This window comes from Chlorocebus sabaeus, chromosome 1 (assembly GCF_047675955.1).
Source record: "Chlorocebus sabaeus isolate Y175 chromosome 1, mChlSab1.0.hap1, whole genome shotgun sequence".
Lineage (NCBI taxonomy): Eukaryota > Metazoa > Chordata > Mammalia > Primates > Cercopithecidae > Chlorocebus > Chlorocebus sabaeus.
Window position 1 is genome coordinate 38237108 of NC_132904.1, and position 21836 is coordinate 38258943.

The 21836-nt window shown below is 37.2% G+C and overlaps 1 protein-coding gene across 2 annotated transcripts in view; it reads right to left on the bottom strand.

The window, feature by feature from the left end:
- The window catches only part of ANO3 (anoctamin 3), a 466581-nt gene that overhangs the window by 38527 nt on the left and 406218 nt on the right, over nt 1–21836 (bottom strand). For both annotated transcript variants that reach the window (XM_008003915.3, XM_008003923.3), the window contains one exon: nt 872–908. In XM_008003915.3, the coding sequence (XP_008002106.3) occupies nt 872–908 (37 nt within the window). The remainder of the gene's footprint in view (nt 1–871; nt 909–21836) is intronic.

Consider the following 21836-nt stretch of genomic DNA (forward strand, 5'->3'; position numbering starts at 1 on the left):
AGTCTTAATAATTCATACTTTTATAATGGGAAGGCAATAGCTATCAAAAGATAAAATCCAATAATGGCAATAGAAGGATATTACATGGAAACATGGTGGGAAATAACAAAATAAGCAGATAAAAACATTAAAAAGTAGCCAGGCGTGGTGGCTCACGCCTGTAATCCCAGCATTTTGGGAGGCCGAGGCAGTTGATCACGAGGTCAGGAGATCGAGACCATCCTGACTAACACGGTGAAACCCTGTCTCTACTAAAAAGTACAAAAAATTAGCCGGGCGTGGTGGCGGGCACCTGTAGTCTCAGCTACTCGGGAGGCTGAGGCAGGAGAATGGCGTGAAGCCGGGAGGCGGAGCTTGCAGTGAGCCGAGATGGCACCACTGCACTCCAGCCTGGGCAATTGAGCAAGACTCCATTAAAAAAAAAAAAAGAAAGAAAGAAAGAAAAAAGGGTTAAAAAGTAGTTCCTTTGGCATAGAAACTAGGAATGGGTGATGCTGTAAAGGATTGGTTTTCATTGTAAATCTCCTAATACTGTTTGGGATTTTAAAATATGTACATGTAGTATAACACTTTGATAAAAAAATAAATATTGAGGAAAAACCCGAAGAACTGAAAAGTTGGAGAAGCAAGCACTCCTAAGTAGGAAGAAGTAGGTGTGCTGATTTCTAGTAAAAATATTTTGTTAAGTACATGCATTGCCTCTCTCTTGTTATTCAATATAGACCAACTTCCTGTACTACCCCTCTCCTTTTTATTGGTAAATACTTAAATAATTGCAGTTATTAAAATGCTACATTATATAAAGTAACTACAGATTGACATACCCATATGTTATTTTCTGACTAAGGAGTGTGAAGAAAAATGGACTTACCTAAATTGGTGAGGAGGTAAGCAATTTTTTCATAAGCCTGAAATAAAGAGAATACATAGTGAACATTATTCTTCTCTTTTGGAAAAGGCTGGTATTTACACTATTTGAAAAAACATCTATAATGTATGTTATACAGTGGTTATATTTTACATTAAATATAAACGTATTGAAACTTAGCATGTAAGGCTTTATATACACATACATGAATGAAATTGATATACATGTGAATGTAAATGTGAGTGAACATATATGTGTGTGTAGATACACTTGTAATCTGTAATAATGATTTTTTTCTGGTAGCTATCTTCATTTTCATTTTGTAAATCAAGAAATGAGAAAAAGTCCCTAAAAGTCATTCAGCTAATCAATGGCTGAGCTGAGAATTGAGCTCCAAATTATAGAGTTTTTTGGCCAGGCAAGGTGGCTCACGCCTGTAATCCCAGCACTTTGGGAGGCCGAGGCGGGCGGATCACGAAGTCAGGCGATCGAGACCATCCTGGCGAACACTGTGAAACCCTGTCTCTACTAAAAATACAAAAAAAGTAGCCGGGCATGATGGCGGGCGCCTGTACTCCCAGCCACTCGGGAGGTTGAGGCACGAGAATGGCGTGAACCCGGGAGTGCAGTGAGCGGAGATCGCACCACTTCACTCCAGCCTGGGCAACAGAGCGAGGCTCTGTATCAAAAAAAAAAAAAAAGTATAGTTTTTTCTACTACACTGGAAGGTGAAGTGGGAGTCTGAATTCTGTACTACTGATAAAGAAATTTCTAAACTATGACAAAAGACTGTGTACATTCGTATTTGTAAAGAAAAAATTTGTTTTTGTAGTTATTTAAAACAGATGCATAAAGTCAAATCTGTTGAATCTGTAAGTCACAATAGATTTTTCTGATAATATTTTTCCTCTTCTGCCATCTTTTCCCTTCTCCTGTATACTCTGACCAATATTTACATAGACTCAAGGAAAGGGCATACAATATTCCAAGTAAATATAGTTGGGAAAGTATTCGCTATAGACAGAAGTACTTGTGGGTATATGTATGTGCATGTGACTATTACCTCATAACCACATAATTCCATAAAATATTGTTTAGATGATCATTTCCAATAACTTTGCCTGTTGGCACGAAAAATTAAAAGTATGCATCTGGACATATTAAAAGTTGTTCGCCTTGTCTGACAGTTCTTTCAGTAAAATGACTGTCATTATTCATCTTAGCTGTGATTTAAATCTGCCCCTTCCTAAGATTTAAAGTGTTATCTGGAGACAGAAAGATTACACTGAGTACAATACTCTCATTCTCCTCCTAGTGCAGGTTTTTGGTCTTTGTTTTTGTTTTAGCTACACACAAACTATAATTTTCAAATTTTAGGATAAGATTACTGTGAATTCATGAACACCAAGTGATTCCTACTATAACGGGTTCTTTTTCATGTCCTATTTATTAAGTGAGATAAACATAGTAGAGTCTCCAAGGAGTATAATAGGATAGACTCGATCGCCCAAAAAATAGTACTTGAGCACCCACTATGACTCTAGCACTGAGTTGAGTTCCTTTGTGGTGATTGAAAGTTAGGTCTAGTTAAATAATTGCCATTTGGCTTGTGCCAAACAGTGCTTTACATATATTATTATTCCTTAACAACAATTTTGTTACGTAGATCCCCATTCTACAGAATGATTTCCATTCTACAGAAGAAGAAACTAAGTCCTAGAATGTCAGGCAACTTAGTGGTGAGACAACTCTACTAAGCAAGTAGCAAAGTCAGGATTGACTATCATGGTTGTCTAGCACCACCTACATCGTGCCTTGTCACATAAACGATTTCATTTTTAACTATTTATTTATTTTTGAGACAAAGTCTCACTCTAATGCCCAGGCTGGAGTGCAATGTCATGATCACAGCTCACTGCATCCTCAACTTCCTGGGCTCAGGTGATCCTCCCACCACAGCTTCCAAAGTAGCTGTAACCACAGGTACACACCACCATGATGCCTGGCTCATTTTCTTTCTTTCTTTCTTTTTTTTTTTTTCAGAGATGGCTTTTGGGCATGTTGCCCAGGCTGGTCTTGAATTCCTCATCTGCCCCAGCCTCCCAAAGTACTAGGATTACAGACATGAGCCACCACGCCCAGTCCTGTTCAAATTTTTATCTTAATATCTAGCACATAGAGTCACTCTGCAAACTTAGGATGGAAATATCTGCAACTGATGCACTAGGGGGTTACAATAGCACTGGGAAGAAAGTTATAAATTACAAAAGATGCCATAATGCTTTTGGAAGACTTTCTGGGGTATTTGCAAACCTGCATCATCCAAGGCCCAAATGCTATGGCTGACTGGCAACATCACTGATGAGCTACAGAATCAGTTCAAGCAGAGTGAATTGTTAGATCTCAAACTACAGACTATAAAGTAAATAATGACTTAAATGTATCCAACTGTATGGTGTCTGGCAGCAGTCACTTTGGCAGTACATACAAGCTGTGAGTGTGTGCATGTGTGTGTGATTGTGTAAAGTGGAATGAGTAAATGCTTGTTGGGGAAGAGGATAAAGGGCTTCAGGGCCAGGCCCTACCTGATACACACACGCATGCGCGCGCGCGCGCGCACACACACACACACACGATAACACGTTGGAGAACCTATACTTTAAAAAATCAGCCACTGACGCATTTAGTAACCTGAAATTCTCTTATTCATATATATTAATTAGGTTAATATATTCATTATCAATTTCTAGTGCATCAGTTAGTGTTTTAGAAACCAAATAAACCTGAATCAGAAAGACATAATCTCTACTTTCATGGAACTCAAATTTCAGTGGGTAGAGATAAATGGCAAAAAAATATGTAATTGGTTAGGAGGTGAAAAGTGCTCCGCGGATAGAGAGTTTTGGTAGACACAGAGTACTGTTTTATGGAGTATTCAGAAAAGCCTCTTCAAGAGGGTAGCATCTGAGCAGAGAAGTGCATGCAATGAGGGAGGGAGCCAAGCAGAAATCTCAGCTAAGTATCTTTGAGACACAGAAACGGGAATGCCAGTGCTCTGAGACTGGCACGGACTTGATGTATTTCATGAACGGCAGGGAAGTTAGAGAGAAAGCAGTGGCAGCAGTAAGACAGTGAAGTAGTGAGAGATGAGTCACTGCGATCTCACAGGGAAACACTTTTTCAGTGCACAGTAGGCCATGGTAAGGATTTTAGAATTCATTCTCAGCTAAGACTTCACCATCTTCCCAGGAATGCCTTGTTTGGGGTGTTACGCAAAAACCAGTTTGGGAGAAAAAGAACAGCAAAGGCAGGAAAAGGGCATGGTTATTGTGAGGGGGCATAATAGGTGGTTCTACATGAGTTTTAGAACTTTTTGTCTTTTAGTCATGGCCCCACAATTCAGCCTTCATTGTGAAAATAAACTCCAAGCTTTTGCAGAATGGAAAAGAGCCTGCCATTTTCCAGTAATCTACTTGTCTGAATTTCTCGAAACTATGGACATAGACATGAACAAACTAAACAAATACATTTATTAAAAAGCCAATCCTCTTATGAGATGAGTCGTTTGACATTACCTCTTTTCTTGGTTAAGATGCATGGTCCAACCCTTTGATCCATCCCAAGCCACAACAGCCTATTTGCATTGTAATTGGTAACCAGTGATAACCAGGTATTAAGGAAAGTCAGGTGTCTTTTGAGGCCTTCAGTGATCAGGCCTGTGAAAGAAGTATAGGGTTGTATGCTCTGGACTCTAGAGATGGGAATGGATCAACAAGGGAGAAAAGTCCAGAACCTACATGGAGTACTTACATTAGCCAAATGTAGATAGGATTTTTTCTTTTTTTGTTATAGAGTGCTCTGTGCATGGTACATGGATTTTAAAATGAGAGGAGGAAAACCAAAGGGAGTTCATTATTTCATTTAAAAATTTTTAATTAGAATTAATTAAAATTTTAATTTTAGTTTAATTTTAATAAAATTTAATTTAATATTTATAAAATTTGACTTTAATAACATTTTAATTTTTGATTAAAAGAATTTCACCATGCTGAAATGATTTAATTAGACTAATTCCAGATTTTTCAAACTCTAAGAGTACTTCTGTTCTGATGTTTCTATATATTTCTTAAAAGTTGCCCTTTAATCATGAGGTCAGGCAACTGTCACGCTGCTGTAACAGCTAAAATTAGTTAAAGTTGGATTATCAAGCAACAAGAATATACATTTTTTGGAATAATTTTGCATATTTCATTTTCATTAAAATATTTTTAGTAACATTTCCTGATACAATAGTACCATGCTACTTCTGATACCTTAAAGTAGCATATCATTTTCTGAGGGTAGCAAAATAAAGAAGAAAAATGGTAGGCTTAGGAAAGAGCAATTCTCGGTTTCAAATTCTGTCTTTGTAGTTGTTTAGCTATATGCCTGAAAAAGGGATGTTAAAAATAATACGTTGATGTTTTAATTATTGTTAAATTAAATTATGTGTAATTTAATTTTGGAAGATGTAATTTCTGATCTTGATTGTGCATCAAAATTACCTTAGCTCTCTTAAATTAATGATTTTTCTAATGCTGTTTGAGGAGCTGGCAGGATAAGAATTACTAGAGAGTATCTTTGAATGATTTGTTTTAAATACAGATACCTTAGCCCAGTAAAGGAGATTCTGAACAGGACTCAAGAATCTGTATAGTTTTTTTGCCAGGTGCGGTGGCTCACCCCTGTAATCCCAGCACTTTGGGAGGCCGAGGCGGGTGGATCTCTTGAGGTCAAGAGTTCGAGACCAGTCTGGCCAACATGCTGAAACCCCGTCTCTACTAAAAATGCAAAAATTAGCCGGGCGTGGTGATGTGCCCCCAACTACTTGGAAGGCTGAGGCACGAGAATCGCTTGAATACGGGAGGCAGAGGTTGCTGTGAGCTGAGATCCTGCCACTGCGCTCCATCCTGGGAGACACAGTAACACTCCATCTCAAAAAACAAAAAAATTAAAAATAAAAAAGAATCTTTAGTATTTCAAAAGTGTTCCAGGTGATGAGATGCACAGTAAAAATAGAAAATACTATTTTAAATTACTTTCATGACTTGTAAGATGGACTTGTAACCAAATTTTGATTGTTTTAGCCCATATTTTTCTCCCCAGTTAAATATTTATTTAGGAATGCCATGATCCACCTATTTTGAAATGTTTAGAAAATGTATAGTCTTTGGTTATAAGTGTAAATTAAAATAAGTGCTGCAAACTTGAAATACATTAATAATATGATCCCAATAACAAAAAATAATTTTGAGCACCTACAGTAAGCAAGATGCTAGGTGGTGAATAAAATATTTCACATTTATTTAAAGAATTGGACAAACATACAGTCCTTGTTCATAAGGAGCTTACACTCTGATAATGGGAGAAATGATATATCCTAAGCACTGTAACAGAAGAATATTCACAAAATGGATTGCTTAATTCTTCAGAAGAATCTGATTGGAGGAATAATGTCCAAACACCCTGCGAGAAGAATAAACACAAAATTCAATTCTACATAAGTTATTGAAAAAAATGCTTTATGAAGGAAGTGACCCTTAACTGTAATTTTCAAAGATAAAGAGATATTCGCCAAGAAGACAAATTAAGAATGGTATTCCAGGAAGCACTGTGGAGAAAGAGACAGGGTTACAGCAAAGTTCCCTGGGGGACAAGCAAAAGTGCTTCTGTAGGTTGGAGTGCAGGGTGATTGGAAAGAGAGATAGCAAGAGACAATTTTTGGCAAGAAGAGAATGGAAAAGTGGTTTTAAACAATGGAGGACCTCCCAGGCCAGGCTAATGAACTTAGAATTTATACCCAGTAAATACAATAGAAACCCATTAAACAGCCTCAAGCACATGGTAATCACATTTACTATTTAAAAAAGATTCTTCCAATAGTACTGTGAAAGGGATATAGGAAGAGTTTAGATTAGAGACAGGAAGAGTTTAGATTAGAGACAGGAAGACTAACCAGTCAGAAGCCCGCTGCAACTGTCCAAGCTAAAAATGACAACTAGCTGAACTAAGGAACGAGAAGCAAGGATGATGAGCAAAAATGGATAAGAAAAATGTTACAGAAGCAAAATTCACAACAGTTAGTCACTGATACTGTTAAGGAGATAAAAGAAATAATTAAGGACTAGTTTAAGGTTTCTGGCTATGTACAGAAACAGAACTATGTTAAAAGTTCCTAAGCAAAAAAAAAAAAAGTCTGACTGATTTAAACTATTTTTCCATGTCTATATTTTGTAATTCCATGTACATGGATTATATTTGAAAAGCAATTTTGATCAATAGAATATTAATCTAAGTCTCTCATTTGGAGAAAATGATGGTACAGGGATACTGTAGTCAATCTATTAACAACCAAAAAGCATATTTTTATTAGCTGTCTATTTTGTTTTGGTCTGAAAATAGCATAACAAAAGGTAGCATTTCATTTTCTAAATGAATACTTTTGATGGTATAATATTTCACATTAATGGTTTTAATCTAGCCCTACTTGATTAAATCCACAGGTTAATCCTGTGTATTCAGGTGAATCAGAGGGCTATTTAATAATCTGTGATGTGCTTTAACATCCTGAATAGAAAGAGAATGCATAACTTCAGAAGATCATTGTTATTTTATACTAATTAAATCTGAGGAATATAACCATCTTCTTACATTATTTATGTTGGCTGTATTATAGTTCACTTCCTTTGCACTCAATTCATTTTATAATCTCCTGAGTTAGTTGCAAAAGCAAAGGAGAAATTTTTATGGTCTATTCCATTTTCAAAAATCCCTGAATCTTTATGCTAAATTGCCCAAAAAGTAGAAATAGATATTTAGAAAAATAGGAGGTAGCTTCTGGTTTCTCCCAGGGACTACGATTGTTTTATAGCACTAAGAAATTACATGGGTCCTAGTATTCAATTAAGTGGAGCTGGTGGGATGTTGAGGCTCTCAAAAGATTGCTTCTATGATTCAAACAATACTCTCCTCACTTGCCTTCTGAAGTCTTATTTCTACAATTAGAGATTCACTCCACTGAGTTCAGCCTTTGTTTTCTGTAAAATGCAAGTGCTTTGGAAGAAATAATACATAAACCTCATTAAACACATAAACTTAAGAGCAAGTTGTATTGGAACCTTATAAGAGAAAGAGAAAGCCATAGGTATGAGAACCAATTGTGATTCTAGGGAAGGTGTGGTAACTGAGGAAGGGGGTAGGAAGTGGAGAAGAGTGAGAGTTCAAGGGACTGGACATTAAGAAGTAACTGGAATAGTATAAAACTGGAGTCTGGTACAACAATGAAAATTTCAGCCTTATCTTGATTTCTGCAATATCAGTGATAATATAAAGAACGATTTTGGGCCGGGCACAGTGACTCACACCTGTAATACCAGCACTTTGGAAGGCCGGGGTGGGTGGATCACTAGGTCAGGAGTTCAAAATCAGCCTGGCCAGCATGGTGAAACTCCATCCCTACTAAAAATACAAAAATTAGCTGGGTGTGATGGCACGTGCCTGTAGCCCCAGCTACTTGAGGGGCTGAGGCAGGATAATCGCTTCAGCCCAGGAGGCAGAGGTTGTGGTGAGCCAAGATCTCACCACTGCACTCCAGCCTGGGCAACAGAGCAAGACTCCATCTCAAAAAAATAAAAAAAAATTTTGAAAAGAACTATTTTGTAAGAGAATGTTTGAGGGTAAACCTCCCATTCTATTCATATGCAGGTTCTATCATGAGCTGGGTCTGACAAGTTTTCAGCTTATTTGGGAATATTGTTATTTTATAAGGTAGAAACTAAGTATTAAATATTGGACCTGGAGTTTCTGTTCCAGGAGCTGTCATGCTTGCCTTCCAAAGTAAAAATTAATTAACCATATTTGGCTCCTTCATTTTCCTTTCCCTGTCTTCAAAAATATTAAGCCAGTTCATTAATCTATTCAAGATGTTTTTGAAGATCAGTATGTCTTTGCAACAAATTACTAAAACAAAAAACAAAAAACACAGAAACACAGGGTATTTCTTTAAAGGCAATAATAATTAGTGGGAGGAGAAGATAATTAAGGGACATGAAACTATTAGGGTGGTGCAAAAGTAATTGCGATTCTTGCTAATATTTTCAATGGCAAGAATCGCAATAACTTTGGTACCAACCTACATCGACACTGATTACTTCAACAGGTACAATTAGATATATAGTAAGAAGGGAGATGAGTGGCATTATGAATTGAGGAAAGTGGCTTTTATTTAGCATTTCTAACGTTTTTATACTTCACTACTTTTCGTAATATCAATGTGCTGATTTTATAATTCATAGCTGTAAAAGATAAAATAATTACAGACCTTAAAAGAGCATTAAAAAGAGTAAGACATTTTAAAAATAAGATTACTGAAAATTATCATAGTGGTATGATTTCTGCATGAATTAATTAAATATTTTTAAAAACTTTTTATATTACTAGACATATTTGATAGAAAAAATACAAAACAGTGATTCTCTTTCTCTCCAGAGATGGCCCTGAGCATTTAAATATTTATGAATGGGTAATAGAAAACATTTTTTTAAAAATAGTAAAACATGAATACCAATCAATGCAGATGTGATATAAAGAATTTAGGAAGAACAAAGAAAAGACTGTCACTGTTTTCATATCTTGAACTGAAGGGAAATAAATGATCAAACTTAAAGATGAAGAAAATGGAGAGAAGTAAAAGTTGGTATTTTGCGATTGGAAATATGAGTATAGATAGTCTTATAAAGGGAAATGAAATGTTAAAATATCGAAGGGAAGCAAGTGTAGAGAAAGTTAACATTTATTACCATCTTTTATGCACTAGAGAGGTTACTCATTTAATCTTTCAATATCCGTATGTGTTATTTTTATCTCCCTCATTTAAAAGATCCAGAAATTACAGTTCATAGATGTTATGTGGTATGGGTAGCATTACACAAGTCAAATAGGAAATTTCTGCTTTGCCTTTGTCCAAAGTCGAGTGATTTTGGTGAAGGCACCATTGAAGAACTGAAAAACATTTTATATATATATACACACACACACACACACACACACACACACACACACTCTTTCAGAAGTTTGGACAGTATTGTGAAAGCCAGGGGAGAGAGGGAAGCATACATGAGAACAGACGGAATATGGTGTATATGTGCTGGGATGCTGCATCCACTGATAAATCTTTTCCTTATTTGACAAAAGACAAAACTCAAAAAGTGACCTAATGTTGCTACTTGTATGGCTGTGGTTATACGGATAACTCATAAAGAAAAAAAAGAAAGAAAATGCATTTCATTCCTAATTTGTTCTTCATTTTATATAAATAGTAGGATGTTTTAAAAGTAAAGGGTTTTTTTCTGATTATAAATCAACACCTATATACAGAGATAAATATTCAAATGATCAGAAAAAGTTATACTTTTAATAGAATATAATATAAATAGAATAGAATAGAAACGTAGAGAGTGATGTCAGAAAGAAGGTTGACTACAGTTACCTGGCACTCAGCCTTCCCCAACAAAAAGGAACCAAAGCAACAAATAAACCACTATATTGTAAGTAAAGTGACTGAAGTAGTGTGCTAGGCAGCACCAGAGGAATGGTAAAACCTATGTAGAGTACAGACACCAAGGATACCATAGAGAGAGAGGAGGACACCCTACCTATACCATTCTCTCTTCCTTACCAGAATTAGCTCAGAGTCGGTGGGGGATTTCTTCCTATGGAGATAACATAAGCCAAAGATCCCCAGTGGTCCCTATTGCCACCACAAACACCAGCAATACTTGCTGCAGGAGAGACCCTAATTCTCAGAGGCCTCAAATCCAGTCTGGAGAGTAGCTGAGGTCTGTGCAACTGGATTGCCTCATTGTAAGAGCCCATCTTGAGCATCTCCCACACTGTGACCTAGGCTGCTATGGCACAGTACTATTTTGAACCTGGACCCATGTATACAGTGTATCTTGTCCTCGGGATCAGCAGCTACCGATTTTCCATTCCTCAGGCCCTGCCATCATACTACCACAGTGCCTACAGTACCATGACCTCAGCTGCCCAGAACATAGGCCAGATTGGAAGACTGAGACCCTGGCAACCAAATCCATGTGGCATGTGACACAACCTTCCAATTAACAGGTGAACCTGCACAGCAGGAAAGCTGCTGAACAGCCTGCTAGCCATCACATCCATGTGCACCTACACTGCACAGTCTGCCAACCCTGTGAGTGCTTATATCTAGCCTGACAGCCAGTCCTATGGTGAATCCACCCCAGAAGCAACTGCTTCAACCTGACTGGCTCCCCTCCCCAACGCCTGCATATGTTCATGTACAGCCTGACAGCGGGTCCTGCAGCAGCAGTATCCCCAGGACAGCTTGCTACAGCCTGCTTGGCTCAAGTGCATGCATGTTCCTCTATGGCCTGACAGCTGGTCCTGTGGTGATCCTATCCCTTCAGACAGAACTTTGCAAAACCACCCAGTGCCACTGCACCCATGAGCATCTGTGCTTGGCTTCTGACAGTCACTCTGGAAATGGCCACTGCTTCTGCAGGAAACTCACCAGACAGCTTGTTGACCCTCTGCAGTGTCCTTGTCTGGCTAACATCCAGCCTGCTGCCCCAGCCCCAAGCAAAACCACATTACTGCCCTTATAGTCAACCATACACTAAGCTTCTGAGACAACATCACAGACATCACTGACAAGTATTGTAGCTAAAGAAACAGCATGAAGATCACATTACAGACTCCACTCAGAACCAAAGCCAAAGCTCCTCTGGGACTACCTACCAAAGAAAGTTTCTTCCTACAAATGCTATTCTATAAAACCGGACAGAAGAAATTTACACTAGATGTGCAGATATCAACATAAGGACACAAGAAACACAAAACAGCAAGAAAATATGACACCTTCAAAGCAACACAGTAAGTCTCTAGTGACGGACCCCAAAGAAAAGAACATTTACGAAATTCCTGAAAAAGTATTGTAAATAATGATCTTAAGAAAATGCAGTGAGATACAAGAGAGCACAGACAAATGATTCAGTGAAATCAGAAAAATAACTAATGATCTGAATGAGAAATACAACAACAACAAAAAAGATATATAAAAAAGAACCAAACAGAAATCTTGGAGCTGAACAATTCAATAAATACAATAAAAAATACAATTGACAGTTCTAACACACCAAATCAAAGAATATATTTTTAAGCTTGAATACAGGTCTTTTAAAATAACCCAGTCAGAGAAATATAAATAAACAAAGAAGAATAAAGAAAGCCCATGAGACTTATGAAACATCATTAAGTGAACAAATGTTCCCATTATAGGATTATTAGAGAGAGAAGAGGTGGAGAATAGACAGAAATTTCCCAAATATTGGGAGATATATTTATATCTGAATAGATTCAGGAAGCTCAAAAGTCCCCTATTAGATTCAACTCACAATGATCCTTTTCAAAGTACTCGTTAATCAAACTGCCAAAAGTCAAAGAGAAGATTCTAAAATCTGCAAGAAAAAACTTTCAAGTTGTATATAAAGGAAGCCCCTATTAGACTATCAGCAGAGTTCTCAACAGAAACTTTGCAGGCCAGAAGAAAATAGGTTGTTATATTTAAAGTGTTGAAAGGAAAAAAAAATCTGTCAGGAAATAATACTATATCCATCAAAGCTATCCTTCAGAAATGAAGGAGAAATAAAGCCCTATCCAGACAAACACATGCTGAGGAAATTCATCAGCACTAGACTGGCCTTACAAGAAATGCTAGAGAAAATGCTACAGTTGGAAACAAAAAGAATATAATTATTGTCAAGAAAACTTGTAAAAGCATAAAACTTAACAGTAGACATAAATTCATAAATCAAACTCAGAATAATCCATTGAAATAACGGTGCTATGTAAGCTTTCAATCATCTAGTATGAAAGGTTTAAATTCAAATAAAAAACTACAACAGCCAGAATTAGTGGCTTAGGAACACCTAATAGATAAAGAAGTAAAAATTAAACAACAGGAATATAAATTGTGGGGGAGGGAAAAAGTCTAGGGTATTTTTTATGTGACCAAAGTTATGTTACTATGAGCTTAAAATAATATATCTACAAGACTATTTAGGTTAGCCCCATGGTAGCCTGAAAGAAAGAAATTACAGTAGTTACACAAATGAAAAGAGGAAGAAAACAAAGCATAGCACCACAGAAAACCATCAAATCACAGAGGTAAACAAACAGAGACAAAGAAAGAAACAGATGATCTATAAACAACCAAGAAATCATTAACTAAATGGCAGGAGTAAGTCCTTATCTATTAATGATAACTGTAAGTACAAATGGAACAAATTCTTCAATTAAAAGATACTGAGTAGCCAAATGGATTAAAAAATATATCCAACTGTATGCTGTCTACAAAAGATTCACCTCACCATTAAGACAAAGGTAGGCTGAAAATGAAGGCATGGAAAAAGATATTCCATGCAAATGCAAACCAAAAGTGAGCAGGAATAGCCATACTTATATCAGATGAAATAGACTGTAAGTCAAAAACTGTTAAAAGACAAAAAAAAAAAAAAAAAAAAAAAAAAAAAAATCATTATATAATGATAAAGGGATCCATTCAACAAGAGGGTATAACAATTGGAAATATATATGCACCTAACACCAGAGCACCCAAATAGGTACAGTAAATAACATCAGATATAAAGGAAGAGAAAGATAGACTATAATACAATTGTGGGAAACTTCAATACCCCAGCCTCAACAATGGATAGATAATCTAGATAGAAAACCAACAACAACAAAAATAGACTTAAACTACACCATAGACCAAATGGACATAACAGATATTTACAGAACATTCCACCCAACAGCTGCAGAGTAAACATTCTTCTCAATCAACTGCATATGGAACATTCTCCAGAGCCGATCACATGTTAGGCCACAAAACTAGTCTTAAGAAATTTAGGAAGACAGAGACCATATCAAGTATCCTTTTAGACCACAATATTATAAAACTAGAAATAAACAAGAAAAACTTAGGAAATCTTACAAACATGAAAATTGAACAGCATACTTCTAAATAACCAATAATTCAATGAATTAAAAGAGAAATTGAAAAATTACTTGAGATAAATGAGATTGGAAACACATCATACCAAAATCTACGAGACACAGCAAAAGCAGTTCTGAGAGAGAAGTTTATAGAAATAAATGCCTAAATAAAAAACAAAGATTCCCAATAACCTGACCGTGCAGCTCAAAAAAGTAGAACAAAAAGACAAACGAAACCCCAAATTGTAAATAATAAAGCTTAGAGCAGAAATAAATACAATAGTGACTTTTAACGTTTTCAAAAATAATCAACAAAATTAACAGTTTTTTTGAAAAGATTAACAAAGACGAGAAACCTTAGACTCACCACAGGAAAAAGAGAAAAGAGCTACATAAATAAAATAAATAAAATGAAAAAGGAGACATTACAGGTGACATCACAGAAATACAAAGCATCATGAGACTATTATGAACAATTATACACCAAAAACTTTGTGAACACAGATGAACTGGATAGATTCCTTGACAAATACAAGTTACCAAGATTAAATTAGGAAGAAATAGAAAATCTGGACACTCCAATAGTGAGTGAGGAAACTGAATTAGTAATAGTCATCTATTGAAAAAAGGCCTAAGACCTAAAATTGAATACCTATATGCAAAAACAAAAAACAAAAAACAACACTATCTTTCACTACATACAAAAATCAACTCAATTGCAATTAAAGACTCAAGTGTAAAACCTAAAACTATTGATCTACTAGAAGAAAATGTAGGGGAAATGCTGTATGACATTGGGCTGGGCAATGATTTTTTTTTAAAAGACTGCAAAAGCACAGGAAACAAAACAAAAAATAGATAAATGGGACCACATCAAATTAAAAAGCTTCTACCCAGCAAAGGAAACAGTAAAATGAACAGTCAACCTACAGAATGGGAGAAAATATTTGCAACTATACATCTGACAAGGGGTTTATATGCAGAATATATAGGGACTTAAATAACAGCAAAAAAACAAATAACCTGATTAGAAAATTGGAAAAATACTTTGATAGGCAGTTCTCAAAAAAACGACATTGAAAGGGTCAACAGGTATGTAAGAAAAAAAAAAAAAAAAAAATGCTCAACATCCCTAGTCATCACAGAAATGAAAATCAAAACCACAATAAGAAGATACCTCACTCCAGTTAGAATGGCTAGAATCAAAAATACAAAGTAGGTTGGGTGTGGTGGCTCACGCCTGTAATCCCAGCACTTTGGGAGGCCGAGGCCGGCGAATCACCTGAGGTCAGGAGTTCAAGACCAGCCTGACCAACATGGAGAAACCCCATCTCTACTAAAAATACAAAATTAGCTGGGTGCGGTGGCACATGCCTGTAATCCCAGCTACTCCAGAGGCTGAGGCAGGAGAATTGCTTGAACCCAGGAGGTGGAGTTTGCAGTGAGCCAAGATCGCCCCACTGCACCCCAGCCTGGGCAACAAGAGCAAAACTCCATCTCAAATAAATAAATACAAAGTAAACTAGCATTGGCTAGGATACAAAGAAAAGGGAAAACTTACACACTGTTGGTGGAATTGTAAATTAGTACAGCCACTGTGGAAAACTCTATGAAGTTTCCTCAGAAAAATAAAAAAGAGAACTACTATATGATCCATCAATCTCACTCCTGGGTATATATCCAAAGAAATGAAATCAGTATGTTGAAGAGATATCTGAATTCCTAAGTTTATTGCAGCACAATTTACAATAGTGAAGATGTGGAATTAACACATATCCTTCAATGGATGAATAGATCAAGAAAATGTGGTGGGGGGCGGGGCCAAAGATGGCTGACTAGAAGCAATGGGGATCGCAGGCTCCCCTCCAAAAGAACCCTAATAGCATGTGAATCCTGCACCTGCAACCAAGGTATCCACGTTCTCTCATCAGAATTGACCAGGTGGTTGCCGTGCCCCATGGAGCGGAAGGAACAGCACTGTGGTGTGGTGGCCCTCCTGAGAGCCACACGGGGTAGGGGAGCCCCCATTCCCCCAGCCAAGGGAGGCAGCGAATCAGCGTGCTACCCAGCCTGGGAAACTGTGCTTTTTCCACGGAACTGTTGCAAGCCATGGATTTGAAGATTCCACTTGTGAAGCCATGCCACCTGGGACTAGGGTCCCAACCATGGAGCTGCACAGATTCTCAACAGCCTCTCAACTAGAATCTGCTTAAGCCCGCTGAGTTTCTTGGGGTAGGGGCCACCAGCACCACAGCTGCAGCTGCCTGCTGTCTAAGTCCTTTGAGCTCTTTGAAGGAGGGATGGCAGCCAGCACTGGGACTAATAGCTGCCTAACACACTAAGCTCCCTGGGCAGGGGAAGATGGCAGGCATCTCTATAGCTCCAGGCTGTGCTTTTCCTGTGCTGGAGCCAGGGAGGCTGGACGGTTTGTTCACAAGAGGTGTCCGCCACAGCCCAACACACAGTCTAATGTGGCAGACTGCAGCCAGAGTACCTCTTCAGGCCTTCTCCTCACTGGGCGGGGCCTCTCTGCAGGAACTCCAATAACTCCAGCCAGGGGCTCAAGGACAGAACTGTGATCTCCCTGGGCCTGGGTCCCTAGGGACAGGGTTGGCTGCAGTTTCTATAAACCAGCAGACTTAGCCTTTCCTCCTCTTAATTCTGAGAAATCCAGGCAGCTCAGAAGACTGGGTACCCCCCCAGCAAAGCACAGCCCCTCCACCAAGAGACAGTAAAAGTGCTTCATTATATTGCCCCTGTACCCCGCACTACCCTCCAACAGGGGGTGTCAGACACCCTATGCAGGAGAAATCCTACTGGCATCAGCTTGGTGCTCCTCAAGGTCAGAGATCTCAGAGGAATGAGCAGGCACCCATCTTTTCTGTTCTCCAGTCTCCCTGAGTAACATCTACAGGCGTGGGGGTGAATAGGGCCTGAAGGGAACCCCCAGTCAACTGCAGCAGCCCTACAGAAGGGAGACCTGACCTGACCATTGAAAGAAAAACAAACAGAAAGCAAGAACAACAGCATCATCAGCAAACAAAAATGTCCCTACAAAAACCCCATCTAAGGGTCAGCAGTCTCAAAGATCGAAAACTAGACAAACTCATTAAAATGAGAAAGAATCAACAAAAAAATGCTGAAAACCCAAAAGGCCAGAGTGCCTCCAAATGACTGCAATGCTTCTCTGGCAAGGGCACAGAACTGGACAAAGGATAAGAAGAAATTGACAACAGTAGGCTTCAGACGATGAGTAATAACAAACTCCACTGAGCTAAAGGAACACGTTCTAACCCAATGCAAAGAAGCTAAGAACCTTGGTAAAAGGTTAGAGGAGGTGCTATGTAGAATAACCAATCTAGAGAGGGATATAAATGACCTGATGGAGCTGAAACACACAACACAAGAACTTTGTAAAGCATACACAAGTATCAACAGCTGAATCGACCAAGTGATTCTATGCACCCAATACAGGAGCACTAAGATTCATAAAGCAAGTTCTTAGAGACCTACAAAGAGACTTAAGACTCCCACACAATAATAGTGGGAGGCCTTAACGCCCCCACTGTCAATATTAGAAAGGATGTCACAGTTTGAAAACCACGTTGCTGAAATAAGGCATACAGACAGATTAGAGAAAAAAGAATGAAAAGGAATGAACAAAGCTTCTGAGAAATAGGGACTATGTAAAAAGACAGAACCCATAATTGATTGGAGTACATAACGAGATGAGGAGAATGGAAACAAGCTGGAAAACACACTTCTGGATACTATCCAGCAGCATTTCCCCAACTTAGCAAGACAGGCCAACATTCAAATTCAGGAAATATAGAGAACAGCAAGATACTCCACGAGAGGATTAACCCCAAGACACATAATTATCAGAGCCTCCAAGGCCGAAATGAAGGAAAAAAATATTTAGAGAAATCAGAAAGAAAGGCCAGGTCACCAAAAAAGGGAAGTCCATTAGACTATCAGTGAACCTCTTAGCTGAAACCCTACAAGCCAGAAGAGAGTGGGGCCAATATTTGACATTCTTAAAGAATTTTCAAACCAATTTCATATCATATCATATTGAATTTCATATCCAGTCAAACTATACTTCATAAGCAAAGGAGAAATAAAATCCTTTCCAGACAAGCAAATGTTGAGGAATTTCATCACCACCAGACCTGTCTTGCAAGAGTCCTGAAGGAAGCACTAAATATGGAAAGGAAAAGCTGGTACTAGCCACTGCAAAAATACACCAAAATATAAAGATCAATGACACTATGGAGAAACTGCATCAACTAGCGTGCAAAATAACCAAATAGCATCATGATGACAGGATCAAACTCACACATAACAATACTAACCTTAAATGTAAATGGACTAAATGCCCCAATTAAAAGACACAAACTGGCAAATTTGATAAAGACTCAAGACCCATTGGAGTCCTAAATTCAGGAGACCTATCTCATGTGCAAAGACACACATAGGCTGAAAATAAAGGGATGAAGGAAAATATACCAAATAGAAAGCCAAAAAAAAAAAAAAAAAAAAAAAAAGCAGGGATTGCAATCCTAGTCTCTGATAAAACAGACTTTAAACCAACAAAGACGAGTGGGAGACCTTAACACCCCACTGTCAATATTAGACAGATCAACGAGACAGAAAATTAACAAGGATATTCAGGACTTGAACTCAGCTCTGGACCATGCAGACCTAATAGACATCGACAGAACTCTCCACCCCAGATCAACAGAATATACGTTCTTCTCAGCACCACACCACACTTATTCTAAAATTGACCACATAATTGGAAGTAAAACACTCCTTAGCTAATGCAAAACAACAGAAATAATAACAAACAGTCTCTCAGACCACAGTGCAAACAAATTAGAGCTCAGGATTAGCAAACAACTACATAGAAAGTGAACAATCTGCTCCTGAATGACTATTGGGTAAATAACAAAATTAAGGCAGAAATAAATAAGTTCTTTGAAACCAATGAGAACAAAGACACAATGTACAAGAATCTCTGGGACACAGCTAAAGCAGTGTTTAGAGGGAAATTTATAGCACTAAATGCCCACAAGAGAAAGTGAGAAAGATCTAAAATCAACACCCTATCAATCACAATTTAAAGAACTAGAGAAGCAAGAGCAAACAAATTCAAAACTAGCAGATGACAAGAAATAACTAAGATCAGAGCAGAACAGAAGGAGATAGAGACATGAAAATCCCTCAAAAAAATCAATGAATTCAAGAGCTGGTTTTTTGAAAACATTAACAAAACAGACCACTAGCCAGACTAATAAAGAAGAAAAGAGAGAATAATCAAATAGACACAATAAAAAAATGATAAAGGGAGATCACCACTGATCCCACAGAAATACAAGCTACCATCAGAGAATACTATAAACACCTCTGCACTAATAAACTAGAAAAGCTAGAAGAAATTGATAAATTCCTGGACACATACACCCTCCCAAGACTAAACCTGGAAGAAGTCAAATCCCCGAATAGACCAATAATATGTTCTGAAGTTGAGGCAGTAATTAACAGCCTACCAACCAAAAAAAGCCCAGGACCAGACGAATTCACAGCCAAATTCTACCAGAGGTACAAAGAGGAGCTGGTACCATTCCTTCTGAAACTATTCCAAGCAATAGAAAAAGAGGGACTCCTCACTAACTCATTTTATGAGGCCAGAATCATCCTGATACCAAAACCTGGCAGAGAAACAACAAAAAAAGAAAATTTCAGGCCAATATCCCTGACAAACATTGATGCAAAAATCCTCAATACAATACTGGCAAACCGAATCCAGAAGCACATCAAAAAACTTATCTACCACCATCAAGTTGGCTTCATCCCTGGGATACAAGGCTGGTTCAACATATGCAAATCAATAAACATAATCCATCATATAAACAGAACCAATGACAAAAATTTGTCTTGGTTATCTCAATGGATGCAGATTATCTCAATAGATTATCTCAATAGATGCAGAAAAGGCCTTCAATAAAATTCAATATCCCTTCAGGTTAAAAACTCTCAATAAAATGGGTATTGACGGAACATATCTCAAAATAATAAGAGCTATTTATGAAAAACTCACAGCCAATATCATATTGAATTGGCAAAAACTGGAAGCATTCCCTTTAAAAATCAATACAAGACAGGATGCCCTGTCTCACCACTCCTATTCAACATAGTATTGCAAGTTCTGGCCAGGGTGATCAGGCAAAACAATGAAACAAAGGATATTCTAAGAGGAGGAGAGGAAGTAAAATTGTCTGTGTTGCAGATAAGATGATCGGATATTTAGAAAACCCCATCGTCTTAACCCCAAAACTCCTTGAGCTGATAAGTTACTTCAGCAAAGTCTTAGGGTACAAAATCAATATGCAAAAATCACAAGCACTCCTATACAACATCAATAGACAAGCAGAGAGCCAAATCATAAATGAACTCCCATTCACAATTGCTACAAAGAGAAAAAAATTCCTAGGAATACAGATAACAAGGGATCTGAAGGACCTCTTCAAGGAGAACTATAAACTACTGCTCAAAGAAATATGAGATGACATAAATAAATGGAAAAACCTTCTATGGTCATGGAAAGGAAGAATCAATATCATGAAAATGACCATACTGCCCCAAGTAATTTACAGATTCAATGCTATTCCCATCAAACTACCATTGACATTCTTCACAGAATTAGAAAAACTACTTTAAGTTTCATATGAAACCAAAGAAGAGCCCATATAGCCAAGACAATCCTAAGCAAAAAGAACAAAGCTGGAGGCATTACACTACCTGAATTCAAACTATGCTACAAGGCTACAGTAACCAAAACAGCATGGTACTAGTATCAAAACAGACATACGTACCAACGGAACAGTACAGAGACCTCAGAAATAACACCACATATCTACAACCATCTGAATCTTCAACTAAACTGACAAAAACAAGCAATGGGCAGAGGATTTCTTAAAATCAATAAATGAGTTGATATCATAGAGGAAGTTTTATCAGAGACTGGGTTGGGGAGGAGAAGATGGGGAGAGGTTGATCAATGTGTACAAAATTATAATTAGATAGAATAAATAAGTTATAGTGTTCTATTACACAGTAGGGTGACATTGTTTAACACTTAGGTATTTTACATTACAAAATAGGTAGAAAAGAGGCTTAGATGACCATCGCAAAGAAATGATAATTGCCATGAGGTGACGGTCATACTAAATACCCTGAGTTGATCATCATACAACATACATATGTTCAAAACATCCAATTATACTCCAAAACATGTACGATTATAATATGTGAATTAAAATAAACATACTAGCTAAACAAATACAAATCCCTATGAACAAAAATTTACACTAAATCAAAAGGGTGTGCCACATTTTTTCTCACTACTGAGGGACCAATATTGTTAATATTTGATTGTAATTTCTTAAAGTTTCAAAATTCAGAAGACTGTATGTGTATTCTAGAAAAAATGGAATCAAGTAAACTTTTATATCCTTATATAACTGTATTTCATGTTCTTAAATAATATTCACATAGCATTTTAATAGTTTATATGATACTACCTTATATAGAATTTGAATAACTTTCTTTTATTTTTGGTTATTTAAGGGGGTCTCTTTTCTAATATCTACTACTCTAAATAATAGTATAACTGATAATCCTTCTATATGAATCTTGGATTATTGATAATTCCTTTAAAATAGAATGTTGGAAATTAATTTTAAAAAAGGTTTGTCCTTTACTAGATTTGAATAGAATATAAGCTTATTGTAGCAAATCTAGAAAATTCAAATATGTGATAAATATTAGACAGTATGTAAAGAAAATAAAAATTACTTACATTCTTCCTTTTAAGAGGTAACTCTAGAAAATA